The 25788-nt window shown below is 31.4% G+C and overlaps 2 protein-coding genes across 2 annotated transcripts; both read left to right on the top strand.

Moving 5' to 3' along the window:
• The first annotated feature begins 871 nt into the window (after positions 1-871).
• Positions 872-3429, top strand: LOC106685430 (uncharacterized). The gene is made up of 5 exons (XM_014428087.2): positions 872-990; positions 1143-1269; positions 1349-1462; positions 1545-1637; positions 3105-3429. Exons 2-5 carry the CDS (start codon positions 1155-1157, stop codon positions 3392-3394), a joined length of 612 nt encoding a protein of 203 aa, XP_014283573.1. The 5' UTR covers positions 872-990; positions 1143-1154; the 3' UTR covers positions 3395-3429.
• Positions 3430-19611: 16182 nt separating this feature from the next.
• LOC106685435 (uncharacterized) lies at positions 19612-20880 on the top strand. Its single transcript, XM_014428095.2, has 4 exons — positions 19612-19769; positions 20046-20156; positions 20236-20328; positions 20555-20880. The coding sequence occupies exons 1-4, from the start codon at positions 19658-19660 to the stop codon at positions 20839-20841; spliced, it is 603 nt and encodes a 200-aa protein (XP_014283581.2). The 5' UTR covers positions 19612-19657; the 3' UTR covers positions 20842-20880.
• The last annotated feature ends 4908 nt before the right edge of the window (positions 20881-25788 follow it).

The raw sequence follows: 25788 nt of genomic DNA, 5'->3' as shown, positions 1-25788 counted from the left end.
CCGACAAAGGAAATTATTTTAAGTTAAAAAACCCCAGCTGGTACCTCTCATACATATCAGTACATATTGGACCTTCATAAGCAAATTAGAACCGGAGACATAAAAATAAATCGTTTAATTTTTTTATCTTATTTGAAACTACTTTTTTCTTCTATACAAAGGTATTTAACTTCTAAAAGATATTCATATGAGCAGATACACAGCTTCCCAACAGTTATGTAAGTAATTAAGTAGTTACGTTGGATTTGGGTAATAATTTAAGGAGTTATAAATTTATTTTCGATCACGGGGTATTGGTTGAAAAAAGAATATCCTCCAAAAATCAAGCACAAAAATGTCTAATTTTTGATTTGTGTAAAAATTCGTATTTATAGGAGTGACGTATGGCTTTTGTAATTTTGAACACTCAAACTCATTTAATCCGACCGATAATCTTTTATTCTTATTCTACACTAAAAACGAATCGATTGGTATAAAAAAACATACAGAGCAAGCGCAGTATGCTATATCATAAAAAATATCTAAAAATATGTTATTTTATTATTTTCTCGGCTCATATTTTTTCTCGGTGCTTTGGCAAGAACTCTGGGACACGTGTCTAATATTTTTCATTAAAGTTGGCGACTTCTTGTGCTTTGCCTCCCCTTGTTAGTGTGGAAATTTATTTGTATTAATATTCAAGGTAGGGATGTCAACAAATAAATTACTTAATTTTATTGATCCATTTGTCATAAAATTTCAAAAATTGTTGTAGTGCTGCAGTTAAACCTTGTAGTAACAAAGGTTAGAGGCAGCTATGGGTATTGCAGTACAGTACAATTAAGCAATTAACAATGTTTGTTAATTCAATATAGAAATTGGACATTTGTTGATTTTTCCCTTAATATCATTTAGTGACTTAGATTATTCGCAAACACAGTTGTACAAACTAATTTATCTATAAAAAGAAATAGGCTCTGGGACAGTCCACACTCTTCACTTTTCTCTAAGGTAAGCCTTTTCATTACTGGATATTTGAAATTGAATTATTTGTGTAAGAGAATAAACGATTCAGTAAATTAATCCTAAAATATTATTTTTTAAATAATCAATAATAATAAAATATAAAATAATTTATAGTGAAGTATTGTTTATTTTTTGAGAGGGTAGACACAATGAAGGCCATCGTACTACTTTTCACACTAGCCGCAGTATCTTTTGCTGCTACATTAGATTTGGATAAACTTGAAAATGAATTGTTGGATTCTCCACTGGTTGAAGTAGACCCAGGTAAGTATGGACAGGCCTTTACAAATATCAATGGTTATTATTTCCAATCTTAAATCATAGCAAATTTAAATACTTTCAGGTTTATCTGCAAGGAGGTTCTCTTTTGGCTCACTCTTCCGTAAAGCCTGCTCTTGCGAAAAGACTACCTGCGGGTGCTGTGCTAAACCGTCAATCTTCGGAACTAAAATCGATGGTAATTGTTGTATTTCGATTACTTTTTAATAATATATCCTTCATGTGCAGCATGTTAACATAATGAAACATTTAATGTGAAGGTTGCATCAAGTTCAGTCCAAAGCCAGAATCGAGGGAGATAAACGTTGAAGTCTCGGCTTTGAAAAAAACTATTGTGAACAAGTCCTTTTCAAGTAAGTTCATCTTTTAGTAATTATTAGTATGAGAATAATTGTTTTCTTTTAATTTATTTATTGCAATGACGTAATATCATGCAACGAGGTATCCTAAAAAACAAACGCTTTGTGGTACTTTTTTGGAAAAACAGTAAGCTTGAAGTCCACTTATGCCTTTCCTCAAATCTTTCCCTTTGGTCCTATCTCAATAAACATTCTTTCTGAGTTTACTTTATGAAGAAAGTTGCCCATTGTTATGCAGTGGAGTTCGGTGTCCGAAAATACAGTAGAAACACAACTCTTTCTTCGGATTCTTGATACATTCGATAGTTTCAAAGGGAGTAAATGAGAATACATTTACTTCTGATGAAGAATAAATCAATAGACATGTAATTTCAGCAAATTACTCACAAGTATATAAATATTGTTTTGTTATGCTGTAACAACATAAACCCTTCCTCGTTTCTGAAAACCTTCACTATTTTTTTTCGTATTAATCCGAGATACTTTCTCAACTCAAATTTCTTGGAATTCCTAAAAGAGACTCAAAAACAAAAAATTAACAGACGATTCGTCCAATTATAAATCTAATAATAATAAATGGCACAACCGCGCTGCCTTTAAATGCCTCCACCAGTTGGCCCAGTCCTGTGATGTAGCAGGTGCACCTGTGATCAGGTCCTGTTCCGGATCTCTAGGTCTCTTGAGTCGATAGAAACTCCGTCCAACCACCTTCTCCTAAGCCTTTCCACTCTTGTTAGCCCTTGGAGTTCTTCTGTCATGAGTATTTGCCCAGTATAGCCATCCAAACGTAATGAACTTTACCACATTTATCTCGCCAAAGACTTCATAAAGTTCTTGGTTCTTCGTTCGGTGCCAGATAGTTCTGCATTTTATAGGTTCAAACATTCTTCGAAGAAACCTCCTCTCAAAAGTCAGAAGTTTTTCTTCATATGCCTTGGTGGCCCAAACTACTGTACCTTGCGTCAACACTGGGCGTATAAACGTTTCGTAAATATCCACTATAAATCTAAAGCTCTTATTTAAGTTGTCAATTTCTATCCTAAAGGGCGGTTCTGTTAGAAACTTTCTGATGAACTTAATATTTTGCATGTCTGCAATTATAGAGCTCTTACCAGTCTCTATTCGCTTTCATAACAAATGAAATGCGCAGGGATCGTCAGTATTCCTTTGGACTCCATTGCTTCATCCTTGGGTCCAGTGTAAATTTGATCAAATGCATATTTTATGATTTTACATACTTAATATGAGAAAATATTTGTGTTACTTAACGTTCTGTATTTTGAGTCGTTAACCTTTTAGTAGAAGGTTTATATTCAAACCACTGTCTGAAACCAGTATGTTTCACTTTTCTGGAACATTCTACAAGCAGATATTTATTTGCATTCAAGAATGAGAAATTTTTTTGTTCAATGCAGTTATTTGAAATGTATGATTCTATGATTTTTTTGTGTGTGTGTTCAGCATCAGCGACAGGTAACTATTGCGGCAGCCTCCCAGGAAAGGCCAGCTTCCTTACTTTCTGCTTGGAAACCGCCTCAGTCGGCAACGATCAGACTGGTGTCACCTTCTGCAGCCAACTGAACGTCAACGTGAAGAGTGTCACCGGAGTCAGCGTCAATTTCAGATGCGTCGATCTTAAAGAAGGCAAACTTTCTTTTTCAGAAGAATATATGCCATCAAAGAACGGGATATTAAACCTTAAGGCTCGAGCGGTCTTCAAGAAAGTTATTGATTTTATCAAACGCCGCTAAAATTTGTGTCAATAAATATTCAACATAACAACGGAGATTATATTATATACCTTTTTTAATATTTACTTTATCCCTTGTTAACATAATTTCATTATTATTTGCCATTTAAACCATACTTTTGGGTCCTGTTGCATAATGAAAACTAATAGTATTAGTACAAGTGTAGAAACTAGTGTGGTAATAATACTAATACTTATTTTTTTCATGATAGAGATGACTATTAGAGATATTAAAGGAATTAAAAAATACTAAAGTACAAGTTACTATTGTACAAGTCAGTGTAATTGAATTAAGATAAATCAACAAGACTAATAGTATTAGTTTGTACTTTATTATGAAACAAGGCCCTGTTGGGAATATTCCATGTTGACATGACATAAAGTACATATAAAAGTTCCAATACAAAATTTCGGATTCACAAATTTATTTTCAACTTATTAAATAAGGTCAATAAAATAGTATGTTGCTATTTTTCTGGCTGTCTATTTTTCTATACTCGGTATTTTTATATTGTTATTATATTTTATATTTTTATAGATTCCAAACAGAAATTAATCTATGGAAATGGATAGGACTTTATTCATAGATCCATAGTGCCAATTAGAATATATAAGAAATATTTTAGTAATTATTTTAAGAAAAGGTATATTCTTTCGTATGGTTTTAGAAAAAATTTACTTCATTTCCTAAATCCTTATAAATACAAATAGTTACTTTAATTTGTGATTTTAGTTTTACTTACTATGTACTTTAGTATTTACTATGTACTTTAGTATTAGAAGTTTGTATTACCTCAGCTTAATCATAGTAAAATATAGGAATATCTTTATTAAGTGCAATAACAACAACTAATGTAAAACGAAATACAAAGTAAATTTAAACAAAACAAAAAACAGGACTTTTAAATTTAATTTTTTTTAAAATTCATATCCAGGATGAATTTTTATTGTGATGTGCGCCACACTAGACTTGAATATTCAACTAAAGACAAAACAAAACGAAGCAATAGAAAAACTCACAGAATCAATAAGAACAAGTATAAATGACAACACTTATAGAACTAGTAAAATGAATAATAATAAACAAACTAACCTGCCACAGTATCTTCGTATCTTAATAAGGAAAATACGAAGAGCAAGATCGAAGTGGGATAGGACCAGATATCCAACTGACAAAACGTATTACACCAAATTGACTAACAAACTTAAAGCAGAAATTAGAAAATTCAAAATTTACTTAACTTCACTGAAAATCTTACAACTACTGACAAATCATTATGGAGAACCACTAAACAGCTTTTGAAATTCAAAGATTTTAACTATCCTCTTCTCACCAAATCCCAAACCTGGACCAGAACTGACGAACAAAAATCGCAAACCTTTGGACAACACCCTTCTAAAACCTTTATTCCGCAACCGGATATCCTTAACCCAAATCACCTTGAATGTATTGAAGCAGAACTCAATAATCCATTCCAAATGACCCTACCACCTAAAGCATTCCATCCTTCTGAAATATCCAGCATCATTCAACGATTACCTACCCGCAAAGCTCCTGGATATGACCTAATAATATCCCACATCCTTAAACTTCTTCCTTGAAAAGCCATCCTATTCCTCACCTACATATATAACGCCGTTTTCCGTTCCACATATTTTCCTGACCCATGGAAACTATCTATAATCAAAATGATCCCCAAACCCCAAAAGCCGCCAGAACACCCATCCTCCTACCGTCCCATCTCTTTATTACCGATCATGGGAAAAATCCTCGAAAAACTTATTTTGAAACGCCTATACCCCATCCTAGATCACCAGTTTGGATTCCGAACATCCCACTCACTATCCAGCAATGTCATCGTGTGGTGGACGTTGCCTCGTCTTCTTTGGAGCGCGGAATGTACTGCGCGGGAGTCTTTTTCGATATAGAGCAGGCTTTTGATTGAGTCTGGCACCCGGGACTTCTTTACAAACTCCGTAAATTCTTACCTCCTACATATTTTCTCATCATCCGTTCCTTTCTTACTAATAGATTATTCCAAGTAAACCACAATGGTTCCAATGGTTTCAATCCACTGGTGTTCCTCAAGGTAGTATTCTCGGTCCCATCCTCTACACCGTTTATACAGCTGACATCCCAACAACTCCTAACACTATCCTTACCACGTATGCTGATTACACATGTGTGCTCACAGTTAGTAATAACACTTTGATTGCATCCCAAACTCTCTAGTCCCATATTACAATCCTCGAAGAACGGTGTCGAAATTGGAGGATAAAAATAAATTCCAACAAATCCCATCAAATCACATTTACTCTTCGTCATAAATCTGCCGACTGCCCACCAGTATACTTTAATAATGTGGCTCTTACCCCTGAAGAACAGATTCGTTATCTTGGACTACATCTTGACAAACGACTAAACTGGAATCCTCACACAAGACTGAAAAGACAGGAAACTGCACGCAGATTCCGACTATTACAGCACTTACTCGACAAACGGTCTAAACTTCCAACAAAAGACTGATCTACATGACAATAATAAGGCCCATCTGGACATACGGAGTTGAGCTTTGGAGCTCCACTAAACCTTCGAATTCCTCTCGTATCTAATCTCTACAATTCAAAATCCTTCCTAAAATCCTCAATGCTCCTTATTTTGTTACTAATAAAACCAACCATAAAGACCTAAATGTTCCTTATGTAACCGATCTAGCCCGAACCCGATATTATTCCTTCCATAATAAACTCCCTAACCACCCAAACTCACTAGTTTCTAACCTTGCTTCCTCTTCCATTCCTGACAATCCTCCGAGGGGCCAGAAAAGAAGATGGCCTCGTGACCTTATATTGTAAACTGTTTTTAGAGTTCTACTACTGGATAGTTTCTCTACATCCTGTATCATATCATTATGTCATTATGATCAAATTTACTTGTATTTTTTATACAGTTGTAAATATCAATAAATAAAAAAAAAAAAATGTGCACCACCTATCAAACCTTTGATCATCATCATGCAGTAAACCTCTTATTTAATACGAACAGAATGAACACCCTTGAAGAATTTTCATTAGGCTTTAGATTGTGCCTTAGTAGATATTTCGCCATCACTCTAGCTCATTCTCCTCCTCTTTGTGATTAGAATTCCATTTTTGTTCGTAGTTGTCTTGATACTAATGCAATGGTTTAGCTATGAATCTCGAATTTGTTTGTGAGTTGTTCCTGAAAGTTTTTATTTAAAATCTAGTCTTGTGAGCGAGTGTCCTATCTTCTTTATGTTGTGGTATAGTAAGTACAGATGATTGTTGGTGACACTTACCATATTTTTCATATTGGAAATGATACAGCAGTCACATTTTAGCTTTTCTGTTATTCTCTTATCAATGATTATGTGAAGATTTTGGTGGATAAAGACCTAAAAAAATATATAAACTGCTAAATAATATATAACCGTAATAAGGAGCTGAATTAAATGATTGGCATAGAAGGCTCCATAAAATATTGATACAGGGACCACCGTTGATTGAAGAACATGATGAAGCTTCGTACTCTTGGTGATGGATTATGGAGAAGGGCTCTCGAGAACTGGTCTGGAGAAGAGAAGGATTAGGGAGGAGGCCAAGGGTTTCCAAAGATAGCTCCATCCAATGATGATGACAATGAGTTAAAAAAAAAATCATTTTAGGCAATAATTTTGACAAAACCTCCAAATGATAAATAAAACATAAATATAGTTCAAATAAAATACTCCAAAGAAATATCAAACCTTATTGTATCGTTAGGTTTATATGATGAAATAAAAGATTTAGTTTTGTAAAACAAAAGTAATCAAAAGGTTTTTTTTAAAATAAATTACAACGACTCCCAGGATCCCAAAAGATATAAATTAATAACGATTTGTTAAATTGTTTCCATTTTATTATTAATTTAACTACTACTACCAACGATTTATCTTAAATAGTTTTGGAAGTAAAACTTTTTACAGAGATTTCCTTAAGTTAATTATTATATTTCTGCTAGATACGTCATTTTTACCAATCCACCAAAACATTCTACAAATATTTTTTTAAAAAATCGAAAAGCTGTAATAAAATACTAAAAAAAATTCCGAATTTTTTTTTACAGTTTCTATTAAACATTTGCCTACCATGCATGCATATACTTATTTAATAAGATAAAAAACAACTAAGGTGAACGAATGACTTGAGTATTTTGTATTAATTAATTATTTATATATAAATTTTCCAGTAATACATGAAGATTAGAAATTTGTAATTTTTTTCGGAATTCCTGAAATTTCCATGTATGAAATAAACATTTTTAACAAGTTACATCAAAAGAGAAAGTATAATTAAACTATGAATAAGAAGTGAATGAACAATAACAAGATAACTGAATGATAAAGCTCTTTTTTCACCTATTGTTTTCAAATTTTCGAACGAACTAAATACATGGGCACAATTTAACAGCTCAGAACGTTCCCCATAGATTTATTAAAAACTAAGTTTTAACGTCTAAGTTTTCTTTTCTTTTTTTTTTTTTTTTTAAGCTGGTATAGAAATGACAAACAATTAAAATAAGAATTGTGTCCATTGATGTCTTCGCTCGTTAGGAAGTAATAAATGACTGAACAGTTACTGCGCGTTACATAAGCTATTACTTAGTTTAGCCTGAAAGATAACCGAGCGGGGATAAGCTCAACCTAGTTTCTTCAGTTTCTTCTTTTATATGATAAAAATGGAATTAGTTTTTCTATTTGAACTGTTTATTAAATGATACTCTTAAGTCTCAAATTTGTAATTTATTTCAAATGAGTTATAAACATTTACAAACTAGGGTTGGTGCCAAATGACATTCATGTCATTTCGAGGTATATAACATGATTTTTCAAATACTGTAGTTATTAAATCAATTTATCAAATGTAGAAAAAGTTTGCATATTTATTGGAATATTACTTTTGATTTACGATATTATTTGTTGGAAGTAGAAGTATCCCTCATACAACGTTTAACACTTTCTGAGCGATTAGTCCGTATGTGTTGTGTTCATTTTATTGTTGTTTTATCATTAGCGATTTCTTTTTTCATCAAATTTAAAATGTAAATGTACGTTTGTCAAATGTAAATCCGCAGTACTATGTAAGTATCTCTCTTTTCCTATTGAAATGTTAATATCAAACAAATTACGTCAACGTAAAATCTTTACCCATAACAAATTTTATAATAAATTCAATTCATTTACTCTTTAGTAAGTGACTTCATTACATGAATGACCCGAGTCAGATAGTAATTTTTATTAATTAATGCTAATCCATCGGAATCAAAAGTGATAATGGATAAAAAAAGATTGCGAGATCCGCTGAAGACGGGTTTACAGAGATAGCATGATAGCAGGGGGCTTATATATGATAGCTTGGGAGGGACCATTCCGGCTGGTAGTGGAAGGCACTGAGGCCTTTCAATTTGCTTCTTGTCTATTCAACGCCGTCGAGAGATGCTACTTGTAAGACGTTAGCTTTTAGTGGATCAGAATATTTTGTTGTAATCTTAGTTAATTCAAATGATACATTTATGAATATTACAATATCTTATAGGTGTTGTTTTTGTGTAATTAAAGTATATTCAAGGAGTAATACATATATGAATATACGGCGTTTGCCTGATGGCAGTAGTAGTTCCCGTGTTAGCTGGTTGGTTACGCCATGCCGGGCCATAGCGGTTTCGGCGACTATAGTAGTTATAGTATATGGTAGCGGTATCCTTAGAAGACTATTTATTATAAGCCCATTTTCAGCTTTAATTTGCAGGGCTTCATCAGAGCTAAAAAATATATAACATTATATTACGTATATAAACTAAAATAATGTAACAAAGAAAGAGAATATATAACCTGAAATAAAAGTAAACAAAGGTGTGACTAAATATGATTTAAGATATGTGAAAAATTATATAGAAACGAACAAAGTAAATTAAATAAAATGCATAGTAAAAAGTATAAATAAACAAGAATTACAGAAAAGGTATTAGACAATTAATGACAACGAAAACCATAACAAATAAAAAAAAGTAAAAAAGAAATATAAAATTACAATACATACTAAAAGACGGGTAAAAATGACTAAAGTATTTCAACATTATAGAGACTAATGCAAACCCATGTATTAAAAAATATACTACTTTTAATATTTACACATTATTTCATGCCTAAAAAATTTAATAATTATTCTAATTATAATTACCCCTTTTGGAATTTAAGACATGTACGGGTGACCTTAAGGGCTGGTGGTCATTTCCAAGACCTGTATCTGTAGTTTTATTTTTTTTTTTAATGTTTATTTATTGCTATTTACAACTGTACATTATAATGCATTTAGTAAATCTGATCTAAGTTAAATTGGATATACATAAATTGTTACAGGCGTGTAGAAAAACTACCCATTGGTAGCACTCTAATGACATTTTACATTAGCTGGTCTCGTGGCCATCTTCTTTTCAGACGCCTCGGAGGATTATCAGGAATGGAAGAGGATGCAAGACTAGAAACTAGGGGGTTTGAGTGGTTAGAGAGTTTAGGAGTGATATCTGGTTCGGGCAAGATCAGTTACAAAGGGAACATTAAGGTCTTTATGTATGATTTTATTTGTGACTAAGTAAGGAGCATTGAGGATTTTACGAAGGATTTTGGATTGTAAGGATTGAATACGAGAGGAATTCGAAGGTTTAGTGGAGCCCCAAAGCTCAACTCCATATGTCCAGATTGGCCTTATTACAGTCATGTAGATCAGTCTTTTGTAGTGTGTTGGAAGTTTAGACCGTTCGTCTAGTAAGTTCTGTAATAGTCGAAATCGACGTGCAGTGTCCTGTCTTTTCAGTCTGATGTGAGGATTCCAGGTTAATCGTTTGTCCAAATGTAGTCTAAGGTAGCGGACCTGTTCGACAGGGGTAAGAGTAACATCATTAAATGAAATTTTAGGGCAGTCAGTAGGTTCACGACGAAGGGTAAAGGTGATTTGATGGGATTTGTTGGAATTTATCTTAATCCTCCAATTACGACACCAATCTTCGAGGGCTGTGATATGGGATTGGAGATTTTGGGATACAATTAATGGGTTCTTATTAGCAGCGAGCACACATGTGTCATCGGCATACGTGGACAGGATAGTGGGTGGACTTTCGTCCCACATTGCCTGGCACCTTTTATTAATAGATTCCTTTAAAGGGTGAGCATATTCCTTTGTTTAAGGTTAAGATTGCTGCGGGTCTACCTGGGAGGATTAGCGCTTCTCTAGCAGCTTTGTCGGCCATCTCATTTCTGAAAGTGAATGTGGGATGTTATTAGGTCGTATCCAGGAACTTTGCGGGTAAATAATCTTTGAATGATATTAGATATTTCTGAAAGATGAAATGCTTTAGGAGAGAGGGTCATTTGGAGCGGAATATTTAGTTCTGCTTCAATACATCCAAGATGAATTGGGTTAAGGATATCAGGATGTGGAATAAAGGTTTTAGAGAGGTGTTGTTTGTGATTTTTCTGCGTCAGTTCTGGTCCAGGTTTGGGATTCGGTGAGAAGTGGGTGGTTAATTAAAATCTTTGAAATTCAGCAGTTTTTTTATCTGTAATTTAAAACTATAATAAACATTTAGCAACATGTCATACATAGAATTAAAATAATGTGTAAAATATATTTATATGTTTTAACTTTTAACAATAAATATTAACATTTTTTTAAAAAATATATATATAAAAAAGAAGAAAAAACTAAATTTATTGTTACCTAAAGTTGTGAGTTTGAAGTTATTTCATTTTCTTTCATTAGTTCTGAAATATTGTAAAAAGTTTACATGTATTGTAACACTTAAACAAAACTTTCGATTGTAGGACTGATTCATTGCGCCGATATAGTTTTTGGAAAAGGACATACAAAATTAGAACATGTAATGTAGAATCTTATAAACATCTTGAGATCATAAGGAGCTAACTAATGTAGCACAGACACCATGGCTATTCAAGAGATGAGAGGGACTGGAAAAGGCTACCAAATGCAAAATAAAATATGTTACGTTATATCGTAGAAACTAGAATAAACAAATATTTGGAGTAGCGGGATTCTAGATTTCCAACCAATTAGCTTAAAACTATGCAAACTATACCTAAAGGGGTCATTGCCAATATATTAGTCTAATTGAGTACATGTTCCCACAGAAGAGAAAGAAGTGTAAAGTCTACTAAATGGTGAACAACCATTAATTGATAGTGGACCGTCCATGAGCGGAAACCTCCCCGCAGGATTGTCATGCATTATAAAGTTGGCAGGAGCTGCAAAAACTAGTAGCTTAAATATACCACAACAGTTCTATTCAACACGCCCAATGAGGACATGGCTTTACACGTAATTTTTTCGGTTCGAAAAAAATCGATTGCAAAGTACAGCAGTAATCTCAGCCTCTCTCAATTTAACAAATTGCTTTCAAGTGGTTTATATATATATTCCTAACCTCAATATTATATTACCCAAAATTAAACTAATCCTCAAAAATTCCATCAACATGAATTCCTGATCTCTCCTTCATCAAATAGTTTGGATCATACCAGTATGTCAACCAACTAACTCCTACTCTTTGAATTAAAATCCATAGAAACCTTTCTGGTATGCACATCTTGTGCCCAATTTCATTCCATCTTTGAATAATCCTTAAATGACCCCAATTTTCTTCTTTGGAATGGGAAAGGTGTTCGAAATAAACGACGAATTAACAGTTTCACTACTTCACAAATACTTTACTGTTCTTTTTGAGCAGTTGTCAAAACTAATAATAATCGAAATTGTGAAAGTGTTAATTAAAATATCTTCAATGTTTTTAATGTTCAAACTATGTAGCTGAATAGTATCTAATAGGTTACAATATAATAACGATATCGAATATTTGCAACAAGATTCCGATATAATTTCATCGAAATATCGATATAATAAAATTTAAATATGGAATATCGATATTTTATTTTGATAATTACATATTTATATCGATATTTTGTATTGTTGTAATATCGATATAGAATATTAGCAACAAATTCCGATATTATTTTACCGAAATATCGATATTTTGTTTAAAAATACTAGAAAATTGTATAGAAAATTTAAAAATGGAGCTTAGATATTTTATTTTGATAATTACATATTTATTTCGATATTTTACATTGTTGTAATAGCGATACCGAATGTTTGCTACAAGATTCCGATATAATTTGATCAAAATATCGATATTTTGTTTAAAAAGATTATAAAATTTAAAAATGGAATATCAATATTTTCTTTTGATAATTCCATATTAATTTCGATATTTTAAATTGTTGTAATAATGATATCGAATGTATATGTGTATTAAAAAAATAAATTTATATTGTATAAAAAAAAAAAAAATCGAAATATCATTTCTAATTTTCGATATCGATATTAATGTCAACCTAAAATATCGAAAGAAACATGAAATTAGCAATTTCAAATATCGAAAAGCTATTTTTATGCTTTTTATAAAAATTTCTTAATCTTTTTAAACCAAATATCGATATTTGATGAAAAAATAACTGAGAATTGTTGTTAATTATCGATATGGATATTATCAACAATGTTGAATACCGAAATGAATATGAAATCATCAAAATAAATTTTTTTAGCTTTTCATAATATATTTTAGTCTTTTTAAACAAAATATCGATATTTCTAGGGAGAAAGAAATACTTTATTCATTCATGCTGCCCAAATACATCGAGTTGCTACATTACACAGCATACTGATCAATCCGTTACCGGACATATATAAATTACATATTTTTAAATGATATAGTATAATAGAAAGATAACTTCTTTTTTTTTCAGTTTTCTTATACTTTTCATTTACAATTAATACCAGTCTACAAACTAACTACAAGTTTTTCGATTTATTCCTCTTTTTTCTTTCCCTTCTATTTCACAACCCCTTTTTCATTTGATCAACATATTCCCCTATATAACAAGTATTAAAATAATAACTAAAACAACAAATAAGATATGCGATGCATGCATGTCATCCCTCCTCTGGACAAACTCCCATACTCATTAATTTCCATGCATATGGTGGTGTATGATTCCCAGGGAGTCAAGTATTATATTCTCTGTCAACCTAGCCACGTCCTGGACATCGACCCCGAGCTCCTCCATGGAGCTCCCAGTTGTGCTGGGAATCGTTCCACGGGCTCCGAACCAGAGGCCTCTCACGTTGAAGTCTCATTCTCCGAAGCCCTCACGGAACCTCTCCTTGAGGAAAGAGATACATTTATCGTAGATTTCCTTCTTTTCCCTATCTTTTTATTTTTTATTTTTACATTTATATTAGATTACGTATTTATACAGATGTACATAAAATAAGTATTGATTATAAACACTCCAATGCAATGTAACTATAATCATATATTCAGCAACCAATAGCGAAAGGAATATTAATTTATCAATTTAAAATATCGAAAAATTATTTTCATGCTTTTTGTAAAATTTACCTAATCTTTTAAAACTAAATATCGATATTTCCATGAAAAAACATCGAAATACTTTTTCTAATATTCCATATTGATATTAGTAACAATGTCGAATATCGGAAGGAATATAGATTTTTCAATTTAAAATATCGAAACACTATTTTTATAAAGTTTTCCTAATCTTTTTAAACCAAAGATGGATATTTCTATAAAAAAAAAATATCAAAATATCATTGCTTATAATCGATATCGTTATTATCAACAATGTTAAATACCGAAATGAATATGGAATTATCAAAATGAAATATCGAAATACTTTTTTTTATCCTTTTAATTTTTTTTTTTTTTTTATAAAATATCGATGTTTCTATTAAACAAAATATCGAAATATGTTTTCTAATCTACGATATCGATATTAATAACAATGTCGAATATCGAAAGGAATATGATTTTATGAAAATAGAATATCGGAATACTATTTTTATATTTTTCATAACTTTTTTTTAGTTGCGAATTACTCATATTTCTATAAAATAATATCTTACTGTCGTTAATAAATTTGCATATGGATATTATTAATAATGTCAAATTTCAAAATGAAATGTAATATATTAAAACAAAATATCAATATTTTGTTTTATAATTTTTTAGTCTTTTTAAACAAAATATCCATATTTCGATAAAATAATATCAGGATATTGTTGATAATTTTCCATATCGATATTATCGAATATGTTAAATATCGAAATGGATATTAAATTATTGAAACGAAATATCGATATTTCATTTTAAATTTGTCTAGTATTTTAAAACAAAATATCGGTATTTCAATAAAATAATATTAGAATATTGTTGCTAATTATCAATATCGATATTAATAATATTATCAGAGATCGAATGGATGTTAAATTATTGAAACAATATATCGATCCTTTGATAATATAATATCGGAATATTGTTGCTAATGTTAGAAAACAATAATTATTAAAATGTCAAATAGTCGAAATGAATATTAAACTATCAATATTAAATATATTATAGTTATAGCTTATATATTTTTATAGCTTGAATATTTTCATTAACAAAATATCGATATTTGGATTAAATAATATCAGAATATCTAGGCCATACTATATTTTGCCAGGAATATTTGCTGCTGAATATATGATTATAGTTACATTACATTGGAGTGTTTATAATCAATATTTCTTTTATTTACATCTACTTTTAAGGTACGACCTTTTTTTTTTTTTTTTTTTAGAAACCGATATTCCGATATTATCGAAGGAAAATATCGATATTCCAATATTATCGAAGGATACTGAATTATTATCCAATATTATCGGTTACTGAATATTGATATCAAAATGTCGGATATCGGAGACGAAATATCGATATCGATATCCCATCCCTAGTACCTATTAGGTTCATTTTTTTTTTTTTTTTTTTTTTTTTAATTTTGGATTTAACAGCCTTTCTTTCTCCAACTTAGAGCAGGAATCAACCTATTCTAACCAGAGTGGAAAAGTCAAGATTTATTCCAAGATTTCGAATTTATTCTGAGAAAATTTAAGCTGCTCTGATTTTTTTTATTTAACATTTAATTTAGTTTAAAAGGAGTTTCTCCTACAATAATTTGTTACAAAAGCCTCTAATTTAGGTCATAAAATCTAATTCTGTTTTATATTGTTTTGCGAGATCCAAATCAGAGGCCTCTCACGGTGAACTCTATCTCTCCGAAGGTCTCGTGGAATTTTTTTTTAAGAGAAGAGACGCATTTTTCATATATTCCCTTATTTTCCCTTTCTACTCCGCCCACCTGATCGAGGTCATTAATATTTGGACGAGTAGGCGTTTATTACGTTTTGTACCACTTTTGTTTCTTATTTTATAGAAATTTTATTGAGCTATATTTATTGTAGCATGAGATAGCTGGTTCTGTTTCTGCCGACGGCTCCTGTCTGCCTTATTAGCTTTCTTGGGATTCGATACCTTCCCAGCACCCTTATCAGCCATTTCGATTTTATTCTTTTCTCTCATTTTAAAGAGAATTTAAAGAATTTCATAGCAGGGTATTGTGGGCCGGGCATTCAATTTTTTTTAAGAAAATACAAGAAATCGCCTACTACTTTGTCGAAATCCGCTAAGTTAAAATTTGTTTTCCTTTCAGAACACCCTGAGAGATAGCTTACCCTTATACTTATTTCTAATTTTATATGGTCTATCTCCCTCTCTCCGACCTCACTATCTCTTATAACACTAAATAAACCCCTTATTATTTCGTTCTTATCCTCCCTGAGATTCTTCTTTGCTATATGGGTGCGTAGACCTCTACCACCCTTAAAAGTTAGCCCACAGATTGGACAAACTTTATAAATTTGTCAGGGGAGGATCTTGTTTGTCCTGTTCCTAAATTTAAAAAAAAAATGCTAAGTGGTCCTGGCCATGTTTGTAACTGGATTACTCACCTTTCCAAAATTGAAAAATTGACTGAATTGTAGCAAATTTTACTTAACTGATTACCACAAAGAGATAAAACGTAAAAAAATAAAACTGTCACTTGAAGAAGTAGGACAGAACAATGTGACTATGTTGTAGTCCTAAATTTTAACAGGTACTCTTTTCTGATTTCAACGAATGTTTTGGTATCTTTTTAAATAAAATATGATTATAAAGATCATAAAAATATTGTAGACAAATAATGAAAAAAAAAATAAATAAAATTTTACTAGAAACATTACAATATCTTTTAGAAAATTTAAATACTATAATGAAAAACTGATATCAAATTAATATGAATCTTAAAATAAAGAAAGATTTTACTCTAGACAAAAAGTCTTCTAGATTATTAAAAAATATAAAATTTTCGTTTAAATAAATATGGAGGGATCTGAAACTATTGGATATTACTTTTCAATAACCTGCAAGAAAATAGGAAAAATGAAGAAACTGAATGATATTAAATGAACGGTGTGATGAATGCTAAAAATCCAACAGGATTAAAATTGAAATTAGGAAGGATTCACCATAGAACTGTAGTTGTCAGGTACATTGATCAGGTCGGGATTTGAAGGTTCTAGGGATACAGAAGTATTTAATGGGTGTCAGACAGGTTTTTTCTTTTTTTTTTTTCTTAAAAAATGACTGATACAGAAAGAAGCTAAGAAAATATTGTTTAAAGAAAATATGATAGAATATGATCACATGAAAGACTCAGAGACCCGATCTAACGTCAGTGCCTCGCACTTACTTTTTAAATAAACCAATAATTGCAGATTCCTACTTGTAACTTTTTTTTCTAAAAAAGTAATAATAATGAAAATAGTTCAAGGGTAACAATGTGTGCAAGCTGTACAGTATAAATTTAATGTTCAAATTATAAATGAAAACTACGTTCCGATTAATAACATGGGCTTTTACACTACTGTAAGAGTTTTGAGATTTTGGTTAATTAAATATTGATATGTACTTGTTTTGTTTTTCATTATTATATCAACATAGCTTATTGCAAACACAGTTGTTCAAACTAATTTCCAGTTAATCATACTATAAAAACACTTAAGCTATGGGGCAGTACACATTCTTCACTGTCCTCAAAGGTATGTCAATTTATTCTGCTTATTACACTGACAGTACGAACAATATAATTATTGAATAATAAAATAAGAGTATGATATTACTAAGAGACCTGTTGTGTAAAATTTATTTTTTTAAATTATTTTATTGTGAAACTATTAATCTGTTTTTTTCATTGGAAATCAACACAACAAGCAATTAAAACATTTCCATTGAACAAAATCGATTTTTGATTAGAAAAGAACCAGAAGATGTTTAGGAACCTTAATTTATGAACCTGAATTATTGGGTAATGCGAAATAAAAGTGTAGGTTGATGTTTTTCACAGATGAGTTCACATGAGACATAAAATGTGTAAAGAAAGTATAAAATACCTAGAAGCGTTTATGGTGTAAATTTAGTTGAACATAGAGGTATTTTTCGCAGTATATGATGTAATGGAAGGTCGAAACATTGCTGTACATAGAAACTAATACAATTCACTTATGGGTGTTTTCTTTTTTCAATTCTCTCCCTTCCAACCCGATTCTCATCAAGTCAAATATAATCTCTTGAGCAAGAGGGTGGTCACTTCGTGATTGTCCTACAGTTAGTATTTATATGTTGATTCATTTTTTTTTTATTCTTATCTTTAATTATTGAAATGGAGGGAGTCATGTGATCTTTGTTAGAAGAGCGTACAGCGATATTATCAACAAACCTTCAGTACAGTGGCTACAAACTCGTAGAAGTCTAAGGGCCACTATGACAGGATTTCACCATTCACACTCAGGTCGCCGGGCACTTTAACACATGTGGAATATTTTATGAACTATAATTCAGACTAGTTATAATCAATCAATTTATTTAATATTTGAAAAATAACAAACACTGAAGGGAAAAAATAAACTTTTACAAGAGGTAATTTTCTTAATTTTTGGTTAGCAAAGTCATGAATTAGTTTTTAAAAGTCAATTTATTTAATTAATTTCTATTAGCATTAATGATAAACTGATGATTTGTTTTAATTTATGCTTCAAGACGAAGAGTGGTAGTGGAGCCATGGAAACTATTTCTTTCTCACTTTATACAGAGAGATGAAAATTCTGAATTCATATCCCGCGATATTTTTTCAGTTGATTCTACAGTTCTGTGCCTTCTCCACGTCTGCATGTCTTGAGCTACTACTTTCCTGTTTGCTGCAAACAGTTCTTTCGCATCCTATGTTGATTCTCAATATGCATCTGATTTTTGACCTCACAAATGATGTCTTGCCAATTATGGTGGCATTCATTGTTGTATGGAGGCGTCCTGATGGATAGTTTCGAGCCAAATGTCCATTATAATTATGTCCACCCATCTTAACCTACTTGGCTTTATATCATGAGAAATATCTCTTGTCAATAGGCTGACCATCAGTTAATAGACTGGGCCGACTCTGCAGGCAGTTCACTGTTAATTCTCCTCCATGTGTGTAAGGCCCTGATCCGAGATCGCTCCTGTGATTATATTGGGGACTTTCTGTTGAAATCTCTCGATCCTGTTTTCTAGGGTACCTGTTAGAGCCCAGATCAGAGCTCACAACCAATATCAGAGCAAACTTGTGCACTCCACTAAAAAAAATATTTGTAACAGGATGTTTTATTGGTTGAAAAAAAAAATCCAAAATTGATCGTTGCTTCTTCTACTAGTTACGCTTTCAGCCATAGCAGCTAGGATTCATGGAGACCTCGGCTTATTGAAGCCATAGAGTGAAGATTAATGAAGCCGTTTTTTAGAGAAAAAATGGCATTGCCCCCCTGCTGACTTGGGACAAAGGGTGAAAAAATGTTTGAAAAACAGGTTGCTTAAAAGATCATTCTGAGTCACTGTTATATTACTAGTTAAAACATTTCAGCTAACATTAAAACATCTGAAAAGGTAATCAATAAAACAGTAGTAACAATACTCCTCAAAAAAATCAATCAACAATATATGGATCTCGTAGCTACAGTTTTTTCATTATTTCATCACACACACTGCAGATAATGCAAAGATGCTGAAATTAATAAACGATAATTTTGTTATGTAAAACACTACTTGCAAAGGATTTGTAAAATAAAATTCTTTAAGTTATAAAATCAAATCTTGATAAAGGTGCATTAAACATTTTACTGTTCATTAAACACTTGATTATATTTGATTTTAGGGGTGAAAATAATGAAGGCTTTTGTGTTTATTTTCGCGCTAGTCGCAGCTTGCGCTGCTGTAGAGTTGGACTTGGATGAACTTGAAAATGAGTTGATTGAATCCCCGCTCGTTGATTATACAGGTAATGATTCCATTCTTTTAAAATTTTTTGAGGTTAATCACTTCCATCATTTGAAATAAATTATTATTTATTTATTCATGACATTGTACAAATAATAATTTATTTCAAATGATGGAAGTGATTAACCTCAAAAAATTTTAAAAGAATTGACTCACCAGACTTCCTAGAGAGATAATCCAGTAATGATTCCATGATATTAAACAACTATCGATTATTTTATACCAATCCTTAATTGAGACAAATAATATATTTTTAAAACTTCCGTATTAAAAATAGGTTCAAGTTCGAGGAGATCCTTGGGATCCTTATTCCGTAAGTCCTGCTCTTGCGAAGGTATCACCTGTGGATGCTGTGCTAGTCCAAGTGTCTACGGAGCCACAGTCAATGGTAGTTCTTTTTATTATATTCATTGATTATCATGTTTCCTGTATTTTAAGTGTAAGCTAAAGTAACATTTAATGTGTAGGTTGTATCAAATTCACCCCTAACACGGAAGAGAAGAAGATAAACATCGGTGTAACAGCTTACACAATGAATGTTTTGGATCATAGCTTTTCAAGTAAGTTTAATCTGAAACAGACTTCAATGCATTATTATTTTTATAAAACATATTTCTGTGAAATTGGTAGTTCCATACGTCATTTACCATGAAAAACAATATCAAATTAATAATCTTTATCATAATTTATTCAGATAGTTAATTTTATTGGCAATTACAAATATTATTATTTATTATTCTAGTTTCTGATATCTACTGATAATACTAACTCATTCGTTTTGTGCAGCATCTGATTATGAACAATACTGCAGCAGCCTACCAGGCAGAGCCAGTTTCCTTAACTACTGCTTCAAGTCCGTTACAAGTGGCGACGAACAGACCGGAATCAACTTCTGCAGCCAATTGGACGTCAAAGTGAAGAGTGTTACCGCAGTCAGCATCAATTTCAGATGCGTCGATCTTAAGGACGGAAAACTCTCCTTCTCCGAAAATACTTTGCCAGGAAGTAATGGAGTATTCGATATCAAAGCAAGACAAGTTTTCAGGAAGGTTGTTGAATGGTTTAAGAGCTAAATTATTCGCCAATAAATATTCAATATGACTGCAGTGATACATCTTTTGTAATTCCTATTTTTTATTTTACCATTTCTTTAATTTATTTTATATTTAAGTATAAGAACAATAGGGTTGTGTTATATAGAATATCAGATAATAATTTTGATGCTATCATTATTGGTATAGAGTGCCCCTTGTTCATATTAAAAAAAAAAATAAGAATCTCATAACATTTGATAAAACAAGGTGTGCCCAGTTGTTAAATAAAGATAAATATCCATTAAAATTAATTTTATATGTTTCAATAGATACAGTACGAGGTCTGTTCCCGAATTCCTTTTATTTTGAATATATCTCAAAATGTTTGAGTCAGATACCATAGGAGTGAGTTACTATGCTCTTTACAGGATAGCATTGCTCCACTGATGTTAAAATTTTCCTGTAGCTGAGTGTTAATACCAATGGTAGTAAAAGGTTTAAAGGGGGGGATGTTTACCTTCTGGTTAGTAGTTGAAAGCTCTTTTGAAAAATAATCGTAGGTTTTCTGGTATTTTTCTTTCTCCTCCAGTTCTTTTCTAATAAAAATATCTCAAACTAGATTTCACCCTCTCTAACTATAAATATAAGTGGAGTATTGTTCAAATTTTATCTGTTAAGAAGCAAATAATAATTTTAATTACTAAATAGTTTCATGACTATTTGAGTTTTTCTTAGACCTAACCCGGAACATCTTCCTTTTAATTATTAATCTTTTTCTTAGTAAAAATGTAGCTATCTTAGCCCCTAAACCTAGCCTAATTTGAGATGAAATAAAAATAAAAATAGTTTATTATTCTGGGACTAGGTCCGTTTAGAACAATTATAAGGTAATTTTAATTTTACAACATATAGTTGCCAAAAACAGTGTAGCCACATTTAATTATAATTTATATTAAAATCATATATAAAATAATTTTAGATACAGAGATAAAAAAAAATTAAAAAACTGACTGACTAAATACATAAAAAACAAAACAAAAAGGTAGTTAAATCTATACTACCTATTATAATATCGGATTAGATTGGTGTAGTAATAGGTAATTAAATATAAGGGCTTTAAATGATGGAATGGTTAGTACATGACGTATGTTAGTGGAAATGGAGTTCCAGTGATAAAAAATTATTTATCAAAAGCAGCAGTTCGGTGAGGTGGAGGGTAGATGTCAGATAATCGGAACCTGGTAGTACAGCATTTGATTGAGGATTTAAATTGCAGCTATTCTAGGATATAGGAGGGGTGCTAATTTTTGGTTTTAATTCTCCCAGTATTTAGTTTATTGTCTAATTGTTTTAAATTTTCAATATCCTTTTATTGAAACATTGATTTCGAATTGATTAAACATAATTTCAAATCAATTAAAATAATATATACATAATTTGAATTTATTTTGATCTAGATTCATATTGAGTAAAAATTTCTATCTCGGTATATTTTATACTGTTTTTTTCTACTTTTATTTTAAGAAACAATGTTTTAAATAAAGAAATATATATTTTCTTTCTTTTAATTATTTTTAAAATTCTTTTTTGGTTTACTATTTTACTCTTAATTGCTTTTAGAGGTTATTTTCTTCAATGATGATATCCATAAATTGTACCAGATGTTGTGAATTGATAATTAATTTCAGAAAGTGGTGCAGTCCCCTCACATTGCTTTGAAAATTTTCTAATATTCCTCCCTACTTATAAATTAAGTATATAAAACATCAGATAATCAATTTTCATAATTTATTAATTGAATATGTCCCTCTGAAAAGGCCCTAACCATTATTTCTTCAAAAATTCTAGGGATAAAAAAAAGTCATACAGACCAAATTAACATTTTTTTTCAGTTTTGGGACTTATCAGCCTTCATTTATCAATATTGCAAGAACCAGTCAGAGTGGACCTGAATGAACCTTTTTGAACTAAAAAATTGTTCGTTTTTTTTTTTTTTAATTTCTCACCTTAGGGCTCTACAATTAATGTTGTGGAAACAAATCTTAATGATATTTATGACATTAAACTTGGTATACTTCTTGAAATGATTCTAATCACATTTCATGATGAACCATAGAGTTTACGTGTGATTTTTTGTTATCATTCAGGTAAACTGGGTTCATGTGTCCTATAAGACATAAAAAATAATTTTTAACTATTTTTCTTCTATTCATGAATCTTTTTTTTCCATTAGCATTAAAAGAATAAAAGAATTAACAAAAAAGGCAAGAGCAAGGAATTACAAGGTTTAAACTATACAGACTCAAGGAACTCAAAATATGTGAAGCATACATAAACAAAATCAATGTAAAAAGCCATGTCACATGCCTCTTACAGAAGGTAGAACTATTAATGGAATGTGAACAGTGTTGTGGAATTTAAGGAGGGTTTTATAAATAAAGACGACAAAAATGTGTTTTCACTAATGGATGTCATGACAAACTATTCTAGCACCAAGGGACATGTAGCTATCCCATGCTAGAGCAGTGCCGCCATCTACCATTTTATTTTACAAACAAAATAATAAAACCTATTTTCTACAACAAACAACTATTGAAAAAACCATCTCTGACACAAGAGAATACTCTAATTTATAATCTTAACACTTTCTTGAGACTGATAAATTTTTTAAAATAAATAATTTAATTTCTATCCATTTTAGTCTCAAAACTCAAGTCTAACGTTTCGGCCAATCCGGCCATCTTCAGGGACAATCTTCATACAATTTTGAAATTATATAATTTAAAAACTCTAACTCCATGCAGGCTATTCTGCCCAGGTCAAAACATCAATTTCTAATTAGTCAATATTCACTTAAAACAAAATCAAAATCATTTATCACAGAAACTATTCCTTTAAAACTTTATCACAACAATAAGAGAATACTCTAGTTTGATAAGAAGTATAGTAAGGCCACTATATTGAAGAATTAGGCCTACTATTTATTGCTTCATAAGAAGTATATTCATGCCTCAGTTGAATTATATAAGCAGCACAGGAGAGGAGATATGCAAATTAATTGCCAAAAAAATAGCTAATATTAAAAAATAGGTTGAGGAAATAGAAAAACTGATGAATACCAATGAGTGCCATAGAGCTTAAATTTTTAAGCCTGTAAGCTTGACTCAGATGTATCACTACTGAATGAGAAAACCCAGGTTATATAAGGAGGGAATAGCCACTTTAATCACCTTCATAACATAAATCAGGAAGAGAAAAGTCAACAGATTAAAAGTTGTCTTTAGTCAAATTCTTCAATGAGCCCAAAAATGAAGACAAATTGTACGTCATCATTAATGTGTTAAAAAACACCAAGGTACAAGGCTTTGGTAAGCTGCCTGCCTAATTATTCAATAAAGGGGAATATTAGTTACTCGAAGTAATACACAATCTTCTCATTTTGTTTTAGACTGAGGAAAGTTTTTTTTTTCGGCTTCCATTGGAGTCCTATACTGCCTAACCATGGTTAGGGGTCAAAGTTTTTCATTTTGTGGGACCGCCACTCAATGAAAAAATTCATCGCCCCAGGCCAGATTGGACTGTGTCTTAACCTCTGAGCTATGGACGGCCCAAGAGGAAATGTTACCAATTGGAATAAGAAGGTTTTTGCCTTATTCACTAGAAGGGATTCCTTATTTTTTTTGGAATATCTATTGTGTCATCTCCTCATGTTGAGCAGTGTGGCTTCATTAGAAGTAAGTCCAATAATAGAACAGATATTCAACTTATAAATCATTTAAGAGCAAGGAAGTGAGAACGAGATCCAAAATGCACCTTCAATTTGTGGACCTTAGGTCTGCTTACTATAGTATCCAACATGAACCTCTGTGTAAGGCGATAGAAGGCCTTAAATAGACCTATATGGCTTATCAGCCTGGTACAACGTAAGATGTGCAATATTGAGAGTGTAGTGTGAGTTCAAGTGATTTATGTACCTGAAATATTAACCTCTGATTTCCCAAAAAATTCTTGGACAAAGAAATGTATGACAATGGAACAATAAGCTGCCTGTAGGTTAGATGGATGGGTGGTGTTGGAAAAGGCACAAGGAAATTTCCCATAATTCAGAATAGGACAATCGTACTTCACCAGTTAAACTGGTGGAAGGTGCTTTAGAAGGCCAGGACCCAATAACGAGTTTTTGCACCAATTGGAATGAGATAGAGTGTGCTAAAGAATATATAGATTGTTCAAATTTATTTATATCAATTTTACAAATTTAAAACCTCCTCTATAACATCTGAAAATTGGTAATTAATCCATTTTTTACGAAGCTCTTGCAGCTGTTTTTTCTCAAATCTCTTTAAAAAAAAGTTGTAGAGGGGTAACAGACTGAGGCAAGAATTGGTAAATCAGACCTTTCTAACGTATCTAATATCTAGATAATAAGATGATGAATCATCAAACCCCTAGACAGGGTTACAGTAGGAAGCTATTAGGAATTTTACATCCCTCAGCTAAAGGCATAAGGGAGTGGCGTGGCTTTGTAGTAAGGCACTATGCTATTAATTCCAAGGACCCAGGTTCAAATATGGCAGTAGCAGATAATTATTTATTCTATTACTATAGCTGTGAGTCAACTCTATGGGTTTCATAGCCCTCTGGGATCCACTCAGCCTCATAAAGTCAGTACCCTTAATTAGGGAAAAGTCTGGGGATTGAGTGATTTTAACCTAATCACCTCCTTGCAAAATTGTTTGTGCAGTAACAGTAATCAATAACCAGTAACTTCCTTTCAAAATACTGTAGCCCTCACACTTCATGGGTTGTAATACAAATTTATTCAATGTAAAGATCTTATGACAATACTTACTGCATACTGACCTGTATACCACATAGGCAACATATGTGTGTGTGTGTTTACCACTTTATGTGTCTACTCCAGGATTAATAAAACTTTTATTTATATAACTAGGAAGAATGATATTAATTTGATAAAGATGCATA

This window comes from Halyomorpha halys, unplaced genomic scaffold, assembly GCF_000696795.3.
Source record: "Halyomorpha halys isolate HHAL.00 unplaced genomic scaffold, Hhal_1.1 Scaffold692.1, whole genome shotgun sequence".
Taxonomy (NCBI): domain Eukaryota; kingdom Metazoa; phylum Arthropoda; class Insecta; order Hemiptera; family Pentatomidae; genus Halyomorpha; species Halyomorpha halys.
The sequence above is the reverse complement of the archived record's forward strand: the minus strand, read 5'-3'. Positions and strand labels throughout refer to the sequence as shown.

Coding starts and splice junctions, on each gene's coding strand:
- LOC106685435 (XM_014428095.2), top strand. CDS start 19,658: ATGAAGGCTTTTGTGTTTATTTTCGCGCTAGTCGCAGCTTGCGCTGCT. Junction 19,770..20,045: donor CCCGCTCGTTGATTATACAG/GTAATGATTCCA, acceptor TATTAAAAATAG/GTTCAAGTTCGAGGAGATCC. Junction 20,157..20,235: donor CTACGGAGCCACAGTCAATG/GTAGTTCTTTTT, acceptor TTTAATGTGTAG/GTTGTATCAAATTCACCCCT.
- LOC106685430 (XM_014428087.2), top strand. CDS start 1,155: ATGAAGGCCATCGTACTACTTTTCACACTAGCCGCAGTATCTTTTGCT. Junction 1,463..1,544: donor CTTCGGAACTAAAATCGATG/GTAATTGTTGTA, acceptor TTTAATGTGAAG/GTTGCATCAAGTTCAGTCCA. Junction 1,638..3,104: donor TGTGAACAAGTCCTTTTCAA/GTAAGTTCATCT, acceptor GTGTGTGTTCAG/CATCAGCGACAGGTAACTAT.